The following is a 21,487-nucleotide window of genomic DNA, read 5'->3' as shown; positions in this document are numbered from 1 at the left end:
ACAGGCATGAGTCACCACACCTGGCCTCAGTCTTTTTAAGCTTATAATCTCTAATACCAGGTTTGGAGCACATGGTTGGCACTCGATAAGAAAAAGTCCTTATAAACCATGAAGTAATATATAAATGTTACTTATTATTACTAGTATAAAGGTTTTATGTAGAAAGCAATTGGGCATCATCCCAGATTTCAAGACAGAAGCCTCAATAATTGCAACTTCAGGAAGGTTAGTTTGGAGGCTACACCAGAGTCTGAACTCTCAAAGACCTTCTGAAGGTAAGATCAACAGGTCCTGTAACTGTCTCAACCAAGGGGGCTCATTCAGTCATTCAACAAACATCTATTGAGCCTTGAGTGACAGAATGGTTGAAGGGAAGAGCCTTTGGAGTGAGATACATCTGACTTTCTCTTTTTTTTTTTGAGACAGAGTCTCCCTCTGTCACCTAGGCTGGAGTGCAGTGGCCGGATCTCAGCTCACTGCAAGCTCCGCCTCCCGGGTTTACGCCATTCTCCTGCCTCAGCCTCCCGTGTAGCTGGGACTACAGGCGCCCGCCACCTCGCCCGGCTAGTTTTTTGTATTTTTTGGTAGAGACGGGGTTTCACCGTGTTAGCCAGGATGGTCTCGATCTCCTGACCTCGTGATCCGCCCGCCTCGGCCTCCCAAAGTGCTGGGATTACAGGCTTGAGCCACTGCGCCCGGCCGATTCTCTCTTTTAAGACGGGGTCTTACTCTGTTGCTCAGGCTGGAGTGCAGTGGTGTGATCTTGGCTCATTGCAACCTCCACTTCCCAGGCTCAAGCTATCCTCCTGCTTCAGCCTCCTGGGTAGTGGGTACCATGGCTAGTTAATTTTTGTATTTTTTGTAGAGATGGAGTTTTGCCACGTTGCCCAGGCTGGTCTCGAACTCCTAAACTCAAGCAATCTGCCTGCTTCAGCCTCCCAAAGTGCTGGTATTACAGGCGTGAGCCACTGAGCCTGGCCACATCTGAATCCCTCCCTCTCTCTCTCTCTCTCTCTCTCTGTATTTTAACTCTGTGCCTGTGGGCGATGTGACTATTCTCTGCACTTCAGTTTCCTCAAACCAAAGAATGAGCGTAGCCATACATCTCTCACAAGCCTTGCGGGAGAGTTAAGTGAGAGAAATGTATCTGAGACACTCAGCACTCAAGACCTGACAACTGGAACGCTCAGTAAGTTGGGAACGGTTGTTACTGCTCTCTGCTTTATGCTAGGCCCTGTGGGCAAGGCGGACAGAGATGTCTCCTTTATGGCTCTCGCTGAACTCCACCTAAAGGAGGTCGGAAACAAGGAAGTAATTGCAGTGATACACTGCAGGTGTTCATGGTCAGAGGGAGAACCTACAGGATCAGACGGGGCAGGGGGCAATTCACCGGACAGAGTGGTGAGGAAGGACGCTCTGAATTGAAGCTGCACCTCAAATCTCTAATACAGGAGAGGCAATTCATCACAGCTCCCGCTATGGCACGGAGCACCGGACTGAGCATGTCCCACGGCCCCGGGATGCGGGTTGTCTGTGGAGCTGGATCCCATGATGCAGTTGAGGGAAGGATGAAGAGGGAGGAGAAGAGGGGTTCTGAAGACAGCAGAGGATACACGGTAAATAAGTAGGCTGAGGCCTGGGGAGAATTCCAAGAGATGTGGCCATCAGGTCATTTATGAAATGTTGCCAGTCCCCTGACGAGACTGCCATTCCCCGAGGGCAGGGACTGTGTCGTAGTCATCTCTGGCTCCCCAAGGGCTATTCCAGCACCTATGCATGCCAAAAACTCACATTCCTCAAATATTTTTAGCACCATGATGGATTGCATAATGCATCCCCGCAAAGTTCCAAAGATGTCCATGTCCTAGTCCCTAGAACCTATGAATATGGTGCCTTGTATGGCAGAAAGGACTTTGCAGATATGAGACACGATTGAGTTAAGGATCTTTTTTTTTTCCTGAGACAGAGTCTTGCTCTCTCACCCAGGTTGGAGTGCAATGGCGTGATCTTAGATCACTGCAACCTCTGCCTCCTGGGTTCAAACGATTCTCCCGCCTCAGCCTCCTGAGTAGCTGGGATTACAGGCATGCGCCACCACTCCTGGCTAATTTGTTGTATTTTTAGTAGAGATGGGGTTTCACCATGTTGGCCAGGCTGGTCTCAAACTCCTGACCTCAGGTGATCCACCCGCCTCGGCCTCCCAAACTGCTGAGATTATAGGCGTGAGCCACCGTGTCTGGCCGTGTTAAGAATCTTGAGATGGCATGATTATTCCTGTTTATCTGGGTGGGCCCAGTGTAATCACATATAATCTTATGGAGGCAGGAATGTCAAAGGCAGACAAGGCAATGTGACAGCAGAAGCGGTAGGACAGGAAAGAGATTTGAAGATGCTTCCATGCTGGCTTTGAGGGAGCATGATGAGTCAAGGAACGCAGGCAGCCCCCAGAAGTTGGCAAAGAGAAAGGTAACAAACTCTCCAAAGCTTCTAAGAGGAACCAGTCCTGGTGACAACTTGACTTTAAGCCAGTGAGACTGGCCAGGCGCAGTAGCTTATGCCTGTAATCCCCGCACTTTGGGAGGCCAAGGTGGGCGAATCACTTGAGGTCAGGAGTTTGAGACTAGCCTGGGCAACATGGTGAAACCTTGTCTCTACCAAAAATACAAAAAACTAGCGGGGTGTGGCAGTGGGTGGCATGAGCCTGTAGTCTCAGCTACTTGGGAGACTGAGGTGGGAGGATTGCTTGAGCCTGGGAGGCAGAGGCTGCAGTGAGCCGAGGTCAGGCCACTGCACTGCAGCCTGGGTGAGAGAGTGAGATCCTGTCTCAAAAATAAAACAGAACAAAACAAAAACAAAACCTAAAAACCCCAAAACAACCAAAGAAGTGAAAAAGCCACTGAGACAGATATTGGACTTCCGAACTCCAGAACTGTAAGAGAATAAATTTGGCTGGCCACAGTGGCTAACGCCTGTAATCCCAGCACTTTGGGAGGCCAAGGAGGGTGGATCGCCTGAGGTCAGGAAGTTGAGACCAGTCTGACCAATATGGTGAAATCCTGTCTCTACTAAAAATACAAAAAAAAAAAAACAAAAAACAATTAACCAGGCGTGGTGGCGTGTGCCTGTAGTCCCAGCTACTCGGTAGGCTGAGACAGGAGAATCACTTGAACCTGGGAGGCGGAGGTTGCAGTGAGCCGAGATCGTGTCACTGCACTCTAGCCTGGGCAACAGAGCGAGACTCCATCTCCAAAAAAAAAAAAAAGACAGAATAAATTTGTGTTGTTTTAAGCCACTAAAGTCTGGGGTGATTTGTTACCATAGGAAACTCAGGGATTTAATACAGCTTTTATATATAAAGCACCTACTAGTGAGAGAGATTTAGGAGAATCCACATGACCTGGTAGTTGACAGATGTGGTAGGCAGGATAAGGGTTAGGGTTAGGGTCAGGGTTAGGCAAATCTGTCCCAAACACCCACTCCTCTCAACCTCTCTAAAGGCAAGTCACACACTCTAGCTGGGATCAGTTTTTCCTGTGTTTACATCTTTTTTTTTTTTTTTTTTTTTTTAGACAGAGTCTTGCTCTGTTGCCAGGCTGGAGTGCAATGGCATGATCTCAGCTCACCACAACCTCTGCCTCCCGGGTTCAAGCGATTCTCCTACCTCAGCCTCCCGAGTAGCTGGGATTACAGGCATGTGCCACCATGCCTGGTTAATTTTTTGTACTTTTAGTAGAGACAGTTTCTCCATGTTGGTCAGGCTGGTCTCGAACTCCCGACCTCAAGTGATCCATCTGCCTCGGCCTCCCAAAGTGCTGGGATTACAGGCAAGAACCACTGTGCCCAGCCAAATCTTATTATTATTATTTTTTCTTTGAGACGTAGTCTTGCTTTGCTGCCCAGGCTGGAGTGCAGTGGTGTGATCTTAGCTCACTGCAGCCTCCACCTCCTAGGCTCATGTGATTCTCATGCTTCAGCCTCCCAAGTAGCTGGGATTATAGGCGCATGCCATCACAGCCAGCTAATTTTGTTTTTTCTTTTTTTTGAGATGGAGTCTTGCTCTGTTGTCCAGGCTGGAGTGCAGTGGCACAATTTCGGCTCACTGAAACCTCCGCCTCCTGGGTTCAAGCAATTCTCCTGCCTCAGCCTCCTGAGTAGCTGGGATTACAGGCACATGCCACTATGCCTGGCTAATTTTTTTGTATTTTCAGCAGGGATAGGGTTTCACCATGTTGGCCAGGCTGGTCCTGAACTCCTGACCTTAAGTGATCCACCAGCCTCGGCCTCACAAAGTACTAGGATTACAGGAGTGAGCCACTGCACCCAGCTAATTTTTGTATTTTTAGTAGAGATGGGTTTTCACCATGTTGGCCTGGCTGGTCCTGAACTCCTGACCTCAGGTGATCCACCCACCTTGGCCTCCCAAAGTGCTGGGATTACAAGCATGAGCCACCGTGCCTGGCCCCTGTGTTCAAATCTTCATCTTCCTGACCAGATTCTGAGTTCCCAGAGGATGAGCACTGAGTCTCAAATTTCCTTGCCTCTCCCTATTGTAACAGAACAGCTGCCTGCATCTAACAAACTTTCATAATGCCTGATGAATGAATGAATAGATGAATGAATGAGAGGAAACAGAGCAGGAAAATATCCTACCAAGGCTTCAAGATCTGAATTTCATATTAAGGTACTCCCTTAATATGGGCACTGGGCACAAGGTGTTAGCTTAGCACTATATGCATTTCTGGAGTAGCCTATGGGGACGCAGAGGGAAACCTTACCTATTCCTGCCTAATAGAGATGATACCCATAGGTCACAAAACAAGGTGCCAGAGGGGAAACTGACGTTTACTTAAGGCATGCTATGCACTGGGCCTGTCATAGCTATATTGTCATTTTGGTCTCACAGTGTCTCTGGGTATCAAGAGTCACCCAGGGTGGAGTGCAGTGGTACAATCTCAGCTCACTGCAACCTCCACCTCCCAGGTTCATGTGATTCTCGTGCCTCAGCCTCCTAAGTAGCTGGGACTACAGGCACCCACCACCACACTCGGCTAAGTTTTGTCTTTTTTTTTTTTTTAATTTAATTTTTTTTGAGAGGGAGTCTTGCACTGTTGCCAGGCTGGAGTGCAGTGGCATGATCTGGGCTCACTGCAACCTCTGCCTCCTGGGTTCAAGCAATTCTCCTGCCTCAGCCCCCCAAGTAGCTGTGACTACAGGTACGTGCCACCATGCCCAGCTAATTTTTGTATTTTTAGTAGAGATGGGATTTCCCCATGTTGGCCAGGATGGACTCGATCTCTTGACCTCGTGATCCGCCCACCTCAGCCTCCCAAAGTGCTGGGATCAGAGGCATGAGCCACAGCATCCGGCCTGTTTTGTCCTTTTTAGTAGAGATGGTGTTTCGCCATGTTGGCACGGCTGGTCTCGAACTCCTGACCTCAGGTTATCTGCCTGCCTCGGCCTCCCAAAGTGCTGGGATTACAGGTGTGAGCTACTGCATCCGGCTCCAAGAGTTCTTTTCCCTTGTTTGACAGTTGAGAAAACTGAAGCTTAGAAAGTTGGCCGGGCACAGTGGCTCACGCCTGTCATCCTAGCACTTTAAAACTGTCTCTACTAAAAATACAAAAATTAGCCGGGCGTGGTGGTGGGCACCTGTAATCCCAGCTACTCGGGAGGCTGACGCAGGAGAATTGCTTGAACCCAGAAGGTGGAGGTCGTAATCAGCCGAGATTGCACGCCAGCCCGAACAACAAAGCGAGACTCCCTCTCAAAAAGCGAAAAAGAAAAAAGAAAAAAAGAAAGTCTGGGTAGCCTGAGGAACTGCCCAGAGTTCTGCAGCTGTGAGGCTAGAGGGCTCAAACCCATGGCTATTTGATTCCTGGAACAATGATCTTTGTGCTATCTCTATTTCCCCAGCCCAGTTTATCCTGTCTCCTTTGCAAAAAAGCATCCTCCAGGCACCTAGTTATGGGATCACAGACTCCCAGAAATTCCCGTTCAGAGTAGCCCCATTCCCATTCGAATGCTGCCACTGAAAGGATCTGTCTAGGTTTCCCAGGAGAGGGTGACCCACTTGCTGGTATTTAAAGACCTGCCTCCCAAATCTGGCCCTCTCCTCTAGTCCCTGTACCTTTGTGAGCTTCTTGGTCCCCGTCTTCAGGGCTATGGGCAGCAGCAGTGCCAACTCTTGCAGCTTGCTAGTGTGGTTTTTCCTCTGCTTCTTGTTTGGGGACAGGAGCTGGTTTTGGTTCCTCTGATTCCTGTTTGGGGACAGGAGCTGGTTTTGGTTAGGACATCCAAAACTGAATTCCACATCTAACCCGCAAACCTCCTGTCTGTGTTACCCATTTTACAGCTGTCTGCACCCTACCCTGGACACTCAAGACAGAATCCCAGGCATCACCCGTACTTGTTATGTTCCCTTAGCCCTTAATCAGTCAGTCACCAAATCTTACCTACTCCTCCTCCATCGCCTTCTCTTCAACCTCACAGCCCTGCCCTAGTCCATGTGTTAACATCCCAATAGTTCACTCAACCCTGCCATTTGGCCTCTTCCATCCCTACTTTCTGCTAGAGTCAGGGTGACCTTTCTGAAACACAAATCTGACCACGTCACTCTCTTGCTTCAAACCTCTCCATGTCATCTCATTGTTAAGGATCAAGTTTAAGTGCCTAATGTGGGGTGAGTGCAGTGGCTGATGCCTGTAATCCTAGCACTCTGGGAGGCTGAGGCAGGAGAATCCCTTGAACCCAGGAGGTAGAGGTTGCAGTGAGCCAAGATTGTGTCACTGCACTGCAGCCTGGGAGACAAAGTGAGACTGTCTCAAATAAATAAATAAATAAATAAATAAATAAATAAATAAATAAATAAAATACAAAAATTAGCCAGGCAGGGTGGCAGGCACCTGTAATCCCAGCTATTGGGGCAGGCTGAGGCAGGAGAATCTCTTGAACCCGGGAGGTGGAGGTTACAGTGAGCTGAGATCACGCCACTGCACTACAGCCTGAGCGACAGAGTGAGACTCTACCTCAAAAAAGAAAAGTTCCTAATGTGGCTTATCATTTGCATCCTGCCCCAGCTGACCATTCTGGTGTCCTCTCTTGCTTCCTTTGGCTCTCTCCCATCAACTGATCGTCATTCCACAGGATGGGTGAGGTGGCTCTGCTAAGGCCCCTGCGCCCTGGTGCTCACACACCTCTGATCACTTCACCAGGCTATCACCTGTCTTGGGGGCACCACCGCACCCCTAGCACCTAGAACATGGTCTGGTATATTGTGACAACTCACTGTGTATTTGCTAAGTGAATTAATAAATAAGGACATGAAATAAGTTGTGTTGGCTGGGCGCGGTGGCTCACGACTGTAATCTAGCACTTTGGGAGGCTGAGGCAGGTGGATTACTTGAGCTCAGGAGCTCGAGACCATCCTGGCCAACATGGTGAAACCCCGTCTTTACTAAAAATACAAAAAAATTACCTGGGCGTGGTGGTGGGCACCCGTAACCCCAGCTACTCGGGAGGCTGAGACAGGAGAATTGCTGGCTGGCTAACTTTTTTATTTTTTGTAGAAGTATGCTCCACTGGCCGGGTGCAGTGGCTCATGCCTGTAATCCCAGCACTTTGGGAGGCCAAGGCGGGCAGATCACAAGGTCAGGAGTTTGAGACCAGCCTGGCTAATATGGTGAAACCCCATCTCTACTAAAAATACAAAAATTAGCCAGGTATGGCAGCAGACGCCTGTAGTCCCAGCTACTCAGGAGGCTGAGGCAGGAGAATGGCGTGAACCCGGGAGGCGGAGATTGCAGTGAGCCGAGATCACGCCACTGCACTCCAGCCTGGGCGACAGAATGAGACTCCATCTCAAAAAAAAAAAAAAGAAAAAAGAAAAAGAAGTGCGCTCCACCACCTAGGTAGCACATGGCTATAGTTCCAGCTACTTGGGGGGCTGAGGTAGGAGGATCACTTGAGCCAGGGAGGTTGAGGTTGCAGTGAGCTATGATCACCCCATTATACTCTAGTCTGGGTGAAAGAATGAGACCCTGTCTTGAAAAATAAAACAAGGCCGGGCGCGGTGGCTCAAGCCTGTAATCCCAGCACTTTGGGAGGCCGAGACGGGTGGATCGCGAGGTCAGGAGATCGAGACCAACCTAGCTAACACGGCGAAACCCCGTCTCTACTAAAAAATACAAAAAACTAGCTGGGCGAGTTGGCGGGCGCCTGTAGTCCCAGCTACTTGGGAGGCTGAGGCAGGAGAATGGCGTAAACCCGGGAGGCGGAGCTTGCAGTGAGCTGAGATCCAGCCACTGCACTCCAGCCTGGGCAACAGAGCGAGACTCCGTCTCAAAAAAAAAAAAAACAAAAAACGAAAAATAAAACAAAAAACACCAAGAACAAATACAGCCCCTTGTTCTGGAGATTACAGTATAATTGGGGCTAAAGTAATTAATCAAATTGTCACACAAACAAAATTGCAAGTAAGACCAGAAAAAGCTACATGATATACTGGGTTAACGGGCCATTGTAAACGAAAATATGGAGCCTCTTATTCAAAAATTGAGAATTTAAAGATAGTGAGAGCATGCCGGGCGCAGTGGCTCATGCCTGCAATCCCAGCACTTTGGGAGGCTGAGGTGGGCAGATCACCTGAGGTCGGGAGTTCGAGACCAGCCTGACCAACATGGAGAAACCCTGTCTCTACTAAAAATACAAAATTAGCCGGGCGTGGTGACGCATGCCTGCAGTCCCAGTTACTAGGGAGGCTGAGGCAGAAGAATAGCTTGAACCTGGGAGGCGGAGGTTGTGGTGAGCTGAGACCACGCCATTGCACTCCAGCCTGGGCAACAAGAGCAAAACTCCGTCTGCAGTGAGGCTGCAGTGAGCTGAGATTGTGGGCGACAGAGCCAGACTCTCAAAAAAAAAAAAAAGAAGTAAAAATAAGAAGCTTGTACAAGGAAATTGATCTGAATGCTAAGTAGCAAGTGCAGTGTCACCAATACATAAAGAGGCTGTGTTTTGCTTTTGACCAAGTGTGGTGGCTCACATCTGTAATCCCAGCACTTTGGGAGGCCAGGGTGGGAGGATCACCCGAGCCCGGGAGTTCAAGACCAGCCTGAGCAAAAAAGTGAGACCTTGCCTTTACAAAAAAATAAAACGTTGGCCAAGCAGGGTGGCTCACACCTGTAATCCCAGCACTTTGGGAAGCTGAAGTGGGCAGATCACTTGAAACCTGGAGTTCAAGGCCAGCCTGGACAACACGGCAAAACCCTGTTTCTACTAAAAATACAAAAATCAGCCGGGTGTGGTGGCGAGCGCCTGTAATCCCAGCTACTCGGGAGGCTAAGGCAGGAGAATCGCTTGAGCCTAGGAGGCACAGGTTGCAGTGAGCCGAGATCACACCACTGCACTCCAACCTGGGCAACAGAATAAAACTCTGTCTCAAAAAAAGAAAAAAATCACTGATGAGTCCTCAAATTACCTCCTGGTAGAAACCATAACTTTGAGCCAAGGGGGTGTTGGGGTTCTATCCTTAGAGGTAAATTGAGTAGGCTGACCTTAAACTCCTGTCTAGCCCTGATAAATATATATATATTGCACATTATTTCCCGTGTGTTCTAGAGGGGCCCTTGGAAGACCTGGCAAGAAACAACTCAGGAAGCAAGGAAGAAAAAGTGTCCAGGTCTACTTATAAAGTTCAAGGTGTTACTTGAGCTTGTCTCAGAGGGTTTCATATAAACCATAGTCCCTGGATGTTTACTCTGGGTTTTACAAAGCACTGGGCGAAACTTCTGGGCAAACACAGAGGTTAGGGAGCAACTGAGTGGCTGGGAATCCCAATGTCTTGGCATCCCCTGGGCAGTAGTCCTGAATAAGTACAACCTGGGCTCTACTCTCAAGGGCCTCCAGGAGCCAGGTACCACCTGCTAGGGCTGCCTCTTTCTTTGCTGGATGGTTTGGGTTTTAGCCAGTTTCTTCCCTCACAGTCTCTATATTTGCATCCACTAATCTCAGCTGTGCCCTCTGGGTTTTCAGGGAACAGGTCAGCTCCAGCCACATGGGTTTTCTTTCTGTTTCTCTAGACTGCCAAGTTTATTTCTGTCTTTGGGCCTTTACTATTCCCTCTGTTTGGAATGTTCTTTTGCCCTGGTTTTTGTTGTTGTTGTTTTGTTTTGTTTGTTTGTTTTTGTGTTTTGTGACACAGTCTTGCTCTGTCACCCAGGCTGGAATGCAGTGGCAAGATCTCAGTTCACTGCAAGCTCCGCCTCCCGGGTTCACGCCTCCTTGGCCTCACGTTCTCCTGCTTCAGCCTCCCAAGTAGCTGGGATTATATGCACCCACCACCATGCCTGGCTAATTTTTTGTATTTTTAATAGAGACGGGGTTTCACCGTGTTAGCCAGGATGGTGTCGATCTCCTGACCTCGTGATCCGCCTGCCTCAGCCTCCCAAAGTGCGGGGACAGGCATGAGCCACTGTGCCCAGCCCTGCTTGTTTTTTTTTTTTTTTTTTTTTGAGACGGAGTCTCGCTCTGCCACCCAGGCTAGAGTGCTGTGGCTGGATCTCAGCTCACTGCAAGCTCTGCCTCCCGGGTTTACGCCATTCTCCTGCCTCAGCCTCCTGAGTAGCTGGGACTACAGGCGCCCACCACCTTGCCTGGCTAATTTTTCGTATTTTTTTTAGTAGAGACGGGGTTTCACCGTGTTAGCCAGGATGGTCTCGATCTCCTGACCTCGTGATCCGCCCGTCTCGGCCTCTCAAAGTGCTGGGATTACAGGTTTGAGCAACCGCGCCCGGCCAGCTTGTTTTTAAAGAGACAATGAGTTCCTCTGTCACCCAGGCTGATGTGTAATAGCACAATCATAGCTCACTGTAACCTCGAACTCCTGAGCTCCAGCAATCCTTCTGCTTCAGTCTACCAAGTAGCTGAGACTTTAGGCACACACCACCAGGCCATAGAGACAAGGCTGGGTGCGGTGGCTCACACCTGTAATCCCAGCACTTTGGAGGTCGAGGCAGGATGACCCCTTGAGCCCAGGAGTTTGAGTCCAGCCTGGGCAACATAGTGAGACTCTGCCTCTACAAAAAACTTTTAAAAATAAATTTTAAGCTGGGCGTGGTGGCTCACACCTGTAATCCCAGCAGTTTGGGAGGCCGAGGTGGGTGGATCACCTGAGATCAGGAGTTCAAGACCAGCCTGATCAATGTGGTAAAATCCCGTCTCTACTAAAAATATAAAAATTAGCCTGGCATGGTGGCGGGTACCTGTAATCTCAGCTACTTGGGAGGCTGAGGCAGGAGAATTGCTTGAACCCAGGAGGCGGAGGTTGCAATGAGCAACCGAGATTGCACCATTGCACTCCAGTCTGGGCAACAAGAGCAAAAGCTCTGTCTCAAAAATAAATAAATAAATAAATAAATAAATAAATAAATAAATAAATAATAAATAAAATAAAATAAATTTTAAAATAAATTTTTTTTGTGGAGACGGGGTCTCTCTATATTGTACAGGCTGTGAAACCTTATTTCTTTCATTATTTATTTATTAATTATAAATATAAACTCCATGAGGGCAAGAATTGGTTTGTTTGTTTGTTTTTGAGGCAGAGTCTTGCTCTGTTGTCCAGGCTGAAGTGCAGTGGCGGGCTCTTGGTTCACCGCAACCTCCACCTCCTGGGCTAGTGATTCTCCTACCTCAGCCTCCCAAGTAGCTGGGATTACCCACAGGACAAGAATTTTTGTCTTTATTGCTAGATCCCAGGCTGATTTATCCATAAACTGCAGAAAGCACAGTGCTTGGAACCCATGATACTTTTAGGGGCTCAGGAAAATATTCTAATTCCTTTTAAATTAGAACAAAAAATAAATATCACCCCATCTGTAGTATACTTGTCTTTATATCAATACTATCATAAATCACAATTGTTAATATTTTTCTTTTTTTTTTCCCCCGAGACGAAGTCTCACTCTTGTTGCCCAGACTGGAGTGCAGTGGCATGATCTCAGCTCACTGAAACCTCCGCCTTCTGGGTTCAAGTGTTTCTCCTGCATCAGCAACCCAAGTAGCTGGGATAGCAGGTGCCCGCCACCACGCCTCCTAACTTTTGTATTTTTAGTAGAGACGGGATTTCACCACGTTGGCCAGACTGGTCTCTAACTCCTGACCTTGTGATCCACCTGCCTTGGCCTCCCAGCGTGCTGGGATTACAGGCATGAGCCACTGCGCCCGACTCAGTAAAAAATTATTGAATTAATGAATACTGAGAGGTCTTGGGATAGCTTCTTAGACTTCTGAAGTGATCTATGAAACTAATTCCCAAGCTTTCTTTTCCCTGAGATAATCAACCTGAACATATCCTAGTTACTTTACTATTTTTTTTTTTTTTTTTTTTTTTTTTTTTTTTTTTTTTTGGAGACGGAGTCTCGCTCTGTCGCCCAGGCTGGAGTGCAGTGGCCAGATCTCAGCTCACTGCAAGCTCCGCCTCCCGGGTTCCCGCCATTCTCCTGCCTCAGCCTCCCTAGTAGCTGGGACTACAGGCGCCCGCCACCACGCCCGGCTAGTTTTTTTTTGTATTTTTAGTAGAGACGGGGTTTCACCGTGTTAGCCAGGATGGTCTCGATCTCCTGACCTCGTGATCTGCCCGTCTCGGCCTCCCAAAGTGCTGGGATTACAGGCTTGAGCCACCGCGCCCAGCCTACTTTACTATTATTGAGATGGAGTCTCACCTTGTTGCCCAGGCTGGAGTGCAGTGGCATGATCTCGGCTCATTGCAACCTCCATCTCCCAGGTTCAAGCGATTCTCCTGCCTCAGCCTCCCAAGTAGCTGAGATTACAGGCATGTACCACCACACCTGGCTATTTTTTTTTTTTTTTGTATTTTTAGTAGAGATGGGGTTTCACCATGTTGGCCAGGATGGTCTCAATCTCCAGATCTCATGATCCACCCGCCTCGGCCTCCCAAAGTGTTGGGATTACAGGCGTGAGCCACCATACCCGGCCTTCATTTGTTTTAGTAGTGTGTAGGGATGTAAGAGTAAGAGCTGCCCCAAAGTGGGACAAAGCAGGGGACAGTCCCAGGAGGTGGCATAAAGGCTGATATATAAGCTCAAGTTTTTGAAGCAGAAACTCTGGGATTCCAATCCTAGTTCTGCCACTTGCTGTGTGACTTTGGGCATCTGCTTTCATTTCTCTGTGCCTATTTCTTCCTCCTTTACAAAATGGAGGTGGTTAGGAAAACCTTGATCCTGTCTGGAAGGTGTTTTGTATAGTGACTGGTACATAGGGAGTGTTCATGAAATGTTAGTTCAAGAAAGCAGGTGGCGCCAGGTGCGGTGGCTCACGCCTGTGTCCTAGCACCTTGGAAGGCCAAGGCGGGAGGATCACCTGAGGTCAGGAGTTCAAGACCAGCCTGACTAATATGATGAAACCCCGTTTTAAATAAAAATACAAAAAATTAGCTGGGTGTGGTGGCACACGCCTGTAATCCCAGCTACTCGGGAGGTTGACGCAGGATAATCACTTGAACCCGGGAGGCAGAGGTTGCCGTGAGCCAAGATTGCATCATTGCACTCCAGCTTGGGCAACAAGAGTGAAGCTCCGTCTCGAAAAAAAAAAAAAAAAGAAAGCGGGTGGACAGTCATTTGTCAGAAGGATTTTAGGGGTAAGAGGTGTTGATGAATGGGCTGTTTTTGCTTGACCAACATCCAATCCCCCCGTTTCTGTTAACAGTACCTCAATTTTCCTTTGAGCAACCATTTCTCCTCCATTCTCAGTCCATGTGGTTCAGAGGGGCTGACCTTATCTTCCCCTTCCACTAGGGAGCACAAAACCAAGGTCCTGCCAAGAAGAGTCACAGTGATTGGTTCAGGGTTGGAGTGGTAATCCTAGGTTTGGACAATCAGAGTTCATCAACCTTAGAGGCTTTCTCTTCTGGGTATATGGAGTTGGCAAGATATGGACCTGGAGCTGCTGGGAACCATCTTGCCCTTCCAAAGGGACAACCTGCAGCTAGGCACGAAGACTCACGCTTGTAATCCCAGCACTTTGGGAGGTCAAGGCAGGCAGATCATTTGAGGTCAGGAGTTCGAGACCTGCCTGACCAACATGGTGAAACCCTGTCTTTGTTAAAACTGCAAGAAAGTTAGCCTGGCCTGGTAGCACATGTCTGTAGTCTCAGCTACTCGGGAGGCTGAGGCTGAGGCAGGAGAATCCCTTGAACCTGGGACGCGGAGGTTGCAGTGAGCTATCACACCACTGCACTCCAGCCTGGGCGACAGAGCGAGACTCCATCTCAAACAAACAAACAATAAGATAAGATAAAATAAATAAAACAAAGGGACAACCTGCTTGAGACAGAAACCATCACAGACAATACCAGAACCAAGAGTAACAGATTCCTGGCAACATCATTTAAACTCCATCCTGGAACCAGCCAAAGCTGACACCCCTGAATTTTTTGTTTAAATGATCCAATAGGCCGGGCGTGGTGGCTAACGCCTGTAATCCCAGCACTTTGGGAGGCCGAGGCAGGCGGATCACGAGGTCAGGAGATCGAGACCATCCTGGCTAACACGGTGAAACCCTGTCTCTACTAAAAATACAAAAAATTGGCCGGGCGTGGTGGTAGGCGCCTGTAGTTCCAGCTACTCGGCAGGCTGAGGCAGGAGAATGGCGTGAACCCAGGAGATGGAGCTTGCAGTGAGCCGAGATCGTGCCACTGCACTCCGGCCTGGGCGACAGAGTGAGACTCCATCTCAAAAAAAAAAGATCCAATAAATTCCTTTTTATGCTTAAGCCAGTTTTTGCTAGGTTTCTGTTTATTGCAACTAAGAGTCTTTATCAATACAAGGACCCCCACATCTAGAAAGGGGGATGAAAGTATGAATTGTGGGCAACTCTAAACTTCCAGGAGGAATGGGCAGTGGGATAGGCATTCTTCATTTTCTTCATGGTGCTTCTTCTGAGCATAGTATCTAGGTAGATAACCTGAACAAAGCACACAGTCCTCGTCTTAGAATGGTCGGACTTAATATTTTTCGACTTTAGGATGGTGTGAAAGCCATACAAATTCAGTAGAAGTCATACTTCTCTTACTGTGCTGGGCAGCAACACTGGGCCACAGCTCCCAATCAGCCATGTTTTTTTTTTTCTTTTTTTTTCTTTTTTTAGACTGAGTCTTGCTCGGTTGCCCAGGCTGGAGTACAGTGGCGCGATCTTGGCTCACTGCAACCTCCACCTCCTGGGTTCAAGTGATTCTCCTGCTTCAGCCTCCTGAGTAACCGGGATTACAGTCATGCACCACCATGCCCAGCTAATTTTTGTATCTTTAGTACAGATGGGGTTTCACCATGTTGGCCAGGTTGGTTTCGAACTCCTGATCTCAAGTGATCAGCCCACCTTGGCTTTGCCAAGTGCTGGGATTACAGGCATGAGCCATCAACCATGCATTTTTGACATACAGTATTTTCAATTTATGATAGGTTTATCAGGACATAATCCCGTAGACGCTTAATTTTGGAGTTAATGAAGAGATAGTTGGATGGAAAGTCACTAGGGGGAGATGGTAGGGGTTAACATGAACTCTGACCTTATATTTTATTTTTCCAGACTTTGGAGGGAGGGAGAAATCTGATCCAACCCCCAATTTGCTGTGACAATCCCATCTATAAGATTCATTATACTTGGTAGGTGCTTGGTGGATGAATGAATGGGTGGATAAAAGAATGGAAGTAAAGACATGGTAGCTCACGTCTGTAATGCCAGCACTTTTGGAGGCTGAGGCAGAAAGATCACTTGAGCCTAGCAGTTTCAGAGCAGTGTAGGCAGCATAGAGAGACCATGTCCACAATTTTTTTTTTGAGACAGAGTTTCTCTCTTGTCGCCCAGACTGGAGTGCAATGGCACCATCTCGGCTCACTGCAACCTCTGCCTCCTCGGTTTAAGTGATTCTCCTGTCTCAGCCTCCCAAGTAGCTGGGATTACAGGCATCCACCACCATGCCCAGCTAATTTTTGTATTTTTAGTACACCCTGTTGGCCAGGCTGGTCTCAAACTCCTGACCTCAGGTGATCCACTCACCTTGGCCTCCCAAAATGCTGGGGTTATAGGTGTGAGCCACCACACCTGGCCTTTTTTTAAAATTAGTTGGGCTTAGTGGCATGTACCTGTGGTCCTGCATACTTGGGAGGCTGATGTGGGAGGATTGCTTCCGCCTGGGAGGTCAAAGTCGCAGTGAACTGTGATCATGTCACTGCACTCCAGCCTGGGGAACAGAGCAAGACCCTGTCTAAAAAGAAAGAGCCAGGTGTGGTGGCTCATGCCTGTGACCCCAGCACTTTGGGAGGCAGGGTGGATCACTGGATCCCAAGAGTTTGAGACCAGCCACGGCAACATGGCAAAAATCCATCTCTATGAAATATACAAAAATTAGCCAGGCGTGGTGGTGCGTACCTATGGTCCCAGCTACTCAGGGAGCTGGGGTGGGAAGATTGTTTGAGCCCAGAAAGTCGAGGCTGCAGTTAGCTGGAATTGCACCACTGCATTCCAGCCTAGGTGACAGAGCAAGACCTTGTTTCAAAAAAAAAAAAGAAAGGAAAGAGGCCAGGCTTGGTGACTCATGCCTGTAATCCCAGCATTTTGGGAGGCCGAGGCGGGTGAATTACCTGAGGTCAGGAGTTTGAGACCAGCCTGACCAACATGGTGAAATCCTGTCTCTACTAAAAATACAAAAATTAGCTGGGCGTGGTGGCTGGCACCTGTAGTCCCAGCTACTCGGGAGGCTGAGGCAGGAGAATTGCTTGAACCCAGGAGGCGGAGGTTGCAGTGAGCCAAGAGCACGCCATTGCACTCCAGCCTGGGCAGCAATAGTGAAACTCCATCTCAAAAAAAAAAAAAAAAAAGGCCGGGAGCGGTGGCTCAAGCCTGTAATCCCAGCACTTTGGGAGGCCGAGACTGGCGGATCACGAGGTCAGGAGATCGAGACCATCCTGGCTAACACGGTGAAACCCCGTCTCTACTAAAAAATACAAAAAACTAGCCGGGCGAGGTGGCGGGCGCCTGTAGCCCCAGCTACTCGGGAGGCTGAGGCAGGAGAATGGCGTAAACCCGGGAGGCGGAGCTTGCAGTGAGCTGAGATCTGGCCATTGCACTCCAGCCTGGGCGACACAGCGAGACTCTGTCTCAAAAAAAAAAAAAAAAAAGTCCAGGCGCGGTGGCTCACGCCTGTAATCCCAGCACTTCGGGAAGCCGAGGCGGGTGGATCACGAGGTCAGGAGATCGAGACCATCCTGGCTAACATGGTGAAATCCCGTCTCTACTAAAAATACAAAAAAAAAAAAAAAAAAATTAGCCAGGCGTGGTGGTGGGCACCTGTAGTCCCAGCTACTCGTGAGGCTGAGACAGGAGAATAGTGTGAATTGGGAACAGAGCTTGCAGTGAGCCAAGATTGTGCCATGCACTCCAGCCTGGGCAACAGAGCGAGACTCTGTCTCAAAAACAAACAAACAAACAAACAAAAAATGGGTTGGGTGCAGTGACTCACGCCTTAATCCCAACACTTTGGGAGGCCAAGGCAGGTGGATCACAAGGTGAGGAGTTTGAGACCAGCCTGGCCAACACAGTGAAACCCTGTCTCTATTAAAAATACAAAAAAAAAATTAGATGGGCATGGTGGCGGGCACTTGTAATCCCAGCTACTTGGGAGGCTGAGGCAGGAGAATCACTTGCACCCAGGAGGCGGAGGTTGCAGTGAGCCGAGATCACGCCACTGCACTCTACAGCCTGGGCATCAGAGCTAGACTCTGTCTAAAAAAAAAAAGAAAGAAAGAAAGACACTCAGAATGTCAATTGGGCGTGGTGGCTTAGTAATCCCAGCACTTTGGGAGGCTAAGACAGGAGGATCACTTGAGGCCAGAAGTTCCAGACAGGTCTGAGCAACATAGCAACACCCTGTCTCTACAACAAATAGAAACATTGGCTGGGTGTGGTGGCATGTGCCTGTAATCTTAGCTGTTCAGAAGGCTGAAGCAGGAGGATCAAGCCCAGGCTCAAAACCAGGAATCCGAGGCTATAGTGAGCTATATGATGCCACCACTGCACTCTAGCGTGGGCAACAGAGTGAGACCGTATCTCTGAAAACAAACAAACTCAGAATGTCACAGGCTGCAAGGACCTTAGAAGTTATCTTTGCCATAAAAATAAAAAAAGTAAAAGAAAAAAAGACATGGGCCGGGCGTGGTGGCTTACACCTGTCATCCCAGCACTTTGGGAGGCTGAGACAGGCAGATCACTTGAAGCCTGGAGTTGAAGACTAGCCTGGGGAAAATAGCAAAACCCTATCTTTACAAAAAATACAAACATTAGCCAGGCGTGGAGGCATGTGCCTGTAGTCCCAGCTACTCAGGAGGCTGAGGCAGAAGAATCATTTGAGTTCGGGAGACGGAGGTTGCAGTGAGCTGGGATCACACCACTCACTCCAGCCTGGGCAATGGGAGTGAAACCCTGTCTCATAAATAAATGAATAAATAAATAAGTAAGAAATAAATGATCTTTGCTGATCACTTCAGAGTATTCTCATCTGGAAAATGGTAGGCATCTTTGCACATACTTCCTCATGGGGGTTGTTGTATGGATTAACAGTTATCATACAAACAAAAGGTTTGGCAAAGAGTCTTGCAAACGGTAAATGCTCAGCACATGTTTTTGTTATTATTGTTCAATGAGAGTGGCTGGGGCTATAAGGGAGATGGGGCAAGCCCTTACCTGTCACTGGGACCCACTGAACTAGCTCTGGGCTGTTCAGAGGAACACAAGCATCTGCTGGAACTGAACATCTGCAAAGAGGGAAAAAGAATGATTAGTGACCTCTGAGACTGCGGGAATGATGGGCAGGAAGCCTGATGGGCACCCTTCATTTTCCCTATGATGCTCCTTTAAGCACCCAGAGATCCCAAAATAAGAGTCCCCAGCCCCCAACAAATTATGGGCCCAGAGACCCAAATTAAACAGCTAAACCTTGGCCGGGAGTGGTAGCTCACACCTGTAATCCCAGCATTCTGGGAGGCCGAGGCAGGCAAATCACTCGAGGTCAGGAGTTTGAGACCAGCCTGGCCAACATGGTGAAACCCCGTCTCTACTAAAAATACAAAAATTAGCCAGGCATGGGGGTGCATGACTGTAATCCCAGCTACTCGGGAGGCTGAGGCAGGAGAATCACTCAAACCCAGCAGGCGGAGTTTGCAGTGAGCCAGGATCAAGCCACTGCACTCCAGCCTGGACAACAGAGTGAGACTGTGTCTCAAAAAACAAAAACAAACCCCTAAACTTCTAAACTCAAATCTGTGAATCCCAAATTGTAAATCTGGGCCTTAAATCATGATCCAGACTTAAAACTAAAACCAGCAAACCCTTAAGCTTGACTTCAGAACTTAGACATTAATAGTGAGATGCCAGACTCTGAAACAGAGACTACCAGGCCTTAAAAGTGTGGCTTGAGACCTATAGACTGTGATTTTAAAACCTGCCGGGGGTGGTGGCTCATGCCTGTAATCCCAGCACTTTGGGAGGCCAAGGCAGGTGGATTACCTGAGGTCAGGAGTTCGAGACCAGCCTGGTCAACATGGTGAAACCCATCTCTACTGAAAATACAAAAATTAGCTATGCGTGGTGGCACACACTTGTAGTCTCAGCTACTCGGGAGGCTGAGACAGGAGAATTGCTTGAACCTGGGAGGCAGAGGCTGCAGTTAGGCAAGATCGCACCACTGCACTCCAGCCTGGGTGAGACAGGGAGACTCCATCTCAAAAAAAAAAAAAAAAAAAAAAAGACACTAAAACTAATACTTTAATACTTTAGAGTCCCAAAATGAGAACCTAAATCCTCACTTTGGAGCCCTCACAAAGCCAGGCACAGTGGCTCACGCCTGTAATCCTAGCACTTTGGGAGGCCAAGGCGGGAGGATCACTTGATCTCAGGAGTTTAAGACCAGCCTGGTAATATGACAAAACTCCACCTCTACAAAAAAAAAAAAAAAAAAAAAAAATTACCTGGGCATAGTGGCATATGCTTGTAGTCCCAGCTACTTGGGAGGCTGAGGTGGGAGGATTGTTTGAGCCCAGGAAGTCAAGGCTACAGTGAGCTAAAATCGCACCACTGCACTCCAGTCTGGGTGACAAAGTGAGATCTTATCTCAAAAACAAAAAAAGGAGCCCTCCCAAACCTACAAACCCTAAATTGTAATACTGAGATACCCCAGACCCTCAAACTGTCAACTTCTGATCTCCAAATATGATCCTAATACTAAGATTACAGACCACAAGTTGTAACACTATGAACCTATATCCTAAAATAAGAAATCCAGGACCCTGTGAAGCAAACCTCACTCCTCTAAATTGACCTCTTAGACCCCCATACTGTCCCTCAAATTGTGGCCCCAACCCTAAAACAGATCTCGAATGTGGGTCCTACTCTGAAACCCCAGACCCTAAAACTGGGAGCTCCCATACTCAAAGCGGCACTCCAGGCCCTAAAACGTGCTTTTAAAGACACGAACTGCAACTCCAGATCCTAAAGCCTCATAGGCTACATTGGGACTTGGGCCCTAAATCTATACTGAGGCTTCAATTGCCCCAAATCAGGCTCTAGACTCTCAAAATGTTACATCATAACTCAGAACTAAGACTTCCAGATCCCCAAATTGGGATCTCTGGATTCCAAGGAGAAAGCTTCCAGTCACAAAACCCAAGCCCTTCAGATTCCAGAACTAGTCACCCCTAGACACAAATCCCGAGATCCCAGATCGGAACTCGAGAGCCCGGATCCCCAACATAAACAGAGTCTTCCGTTCCTCAAACTCGAACTTGGACCCCTGCCTTCAAACCCATACTCCTTCGCCCGCGGCCCTGCACCCAGAGCATGTTCTATTCCCCTGAGACCCCCCGAGAGAGGCTCCTGTGGGGATCCTGGGTTCCCCTAAGCCCAGCTAGTGCTGGGGGAGTCACCCTGCCCCGCGCCCATTCCCCTTGGCCTCCAGCACCCGCCTCAGGGCGTGCAAAATGGCGTGAGGCTGCCCCCGCCGTTCTGGTTTCTCTGGGCCCCACTCTAGGGAGCCCGATCAGACAGCGTCTCGCGCGGGTCCCGGAAAGACGGCCGCGCGCGGGGGTCCCAGACGGTCTCGGACACCACGTTCCCAACCGGGCGTGGGGTTGGGTCCGAATCCTCCCGGCGCGAGGATCCGGCGCGAGGCGTAAAGAGCAGAGCAAGAGTGCGTTCCTGAGGCCAGGCCACGCCCCCACCAGTTCCAGCCAAGGTGTGCTGGGCACGAGACGACGGGGTTGAAAGGGCAGGGTGCAAGTGGCCGTGCGCACGCGCGCCTCGGGAAGGGCCCTGTCGTCTTGCACAGCGTGAGCTGGGCCTCAAGCCTTCTGACAAGGCCTTTGCCGGCGTGAGCTGCTAGGCGGCCAATCAACGCCTGCTCAGCCACCCGCCTTTTTAAGCGGTC

At 48.9% G+C, this 21,487-nt stretch overlaps 1 protein-coding gene across 1 annotated transcript in view; it reads right to left on the bottom strand.

Annotated features, from left to right (window-relative positions):
- BHMG1 (basic helix-loop-helix and HMG-box containing 1) overlaps window positions 1–21,246 on the bottom strand; it is a 40,421-nt gene extending 19,175 nt beyond the window's left edge. Inside the window, exons 1-4 of the mRNA XM_010377563.2 lie at window positions 21,027–21,246; window positions 18,751–18,821; window positions 13,723–13,827; window positions 6,128–6,257 (exon numbers count right to left, since the gene is read on the bottom strand). Of these exons, the coding sequence (XP_010375865.1) occupies window positions 6,128–6,257; window positions 13,723–13,827; window positions 18,751–18,821 (306 nt within the window). The 5' untranslated portion in view covers window positions 21,027–21,246. The remainder of the gene's footprint in view (window positions 1–6,127; window positions 6,258–13,722; window positions 13,828–18,750; window positions 18,822–21,026) is intronic.
- Between the last annotated feature and the right edge of the window lie 241 nt (window positions 21,247–21,487).

This window comes from Rhinopithecus roxellana, chromosome 12, assembly GCF_007565055.1.
Source record: "Rhinopithecus roxellana isolate Shanxi Qingling chromosome 12, ASM756505v1, whole genome shotgun sequence".
Taxonomy (NCBI): domain Eukaryota; kingdom Metazoa; phylum Chordata; class Mammalia; order Primates; family Cercopithecidae; genus Rhinopithecus; species Rhinopithecus roxellana.
Note: the sequence above shows the minus strand (reverse complement) of the source record. Positions and strands in the feature narration are given on the sequence as shown.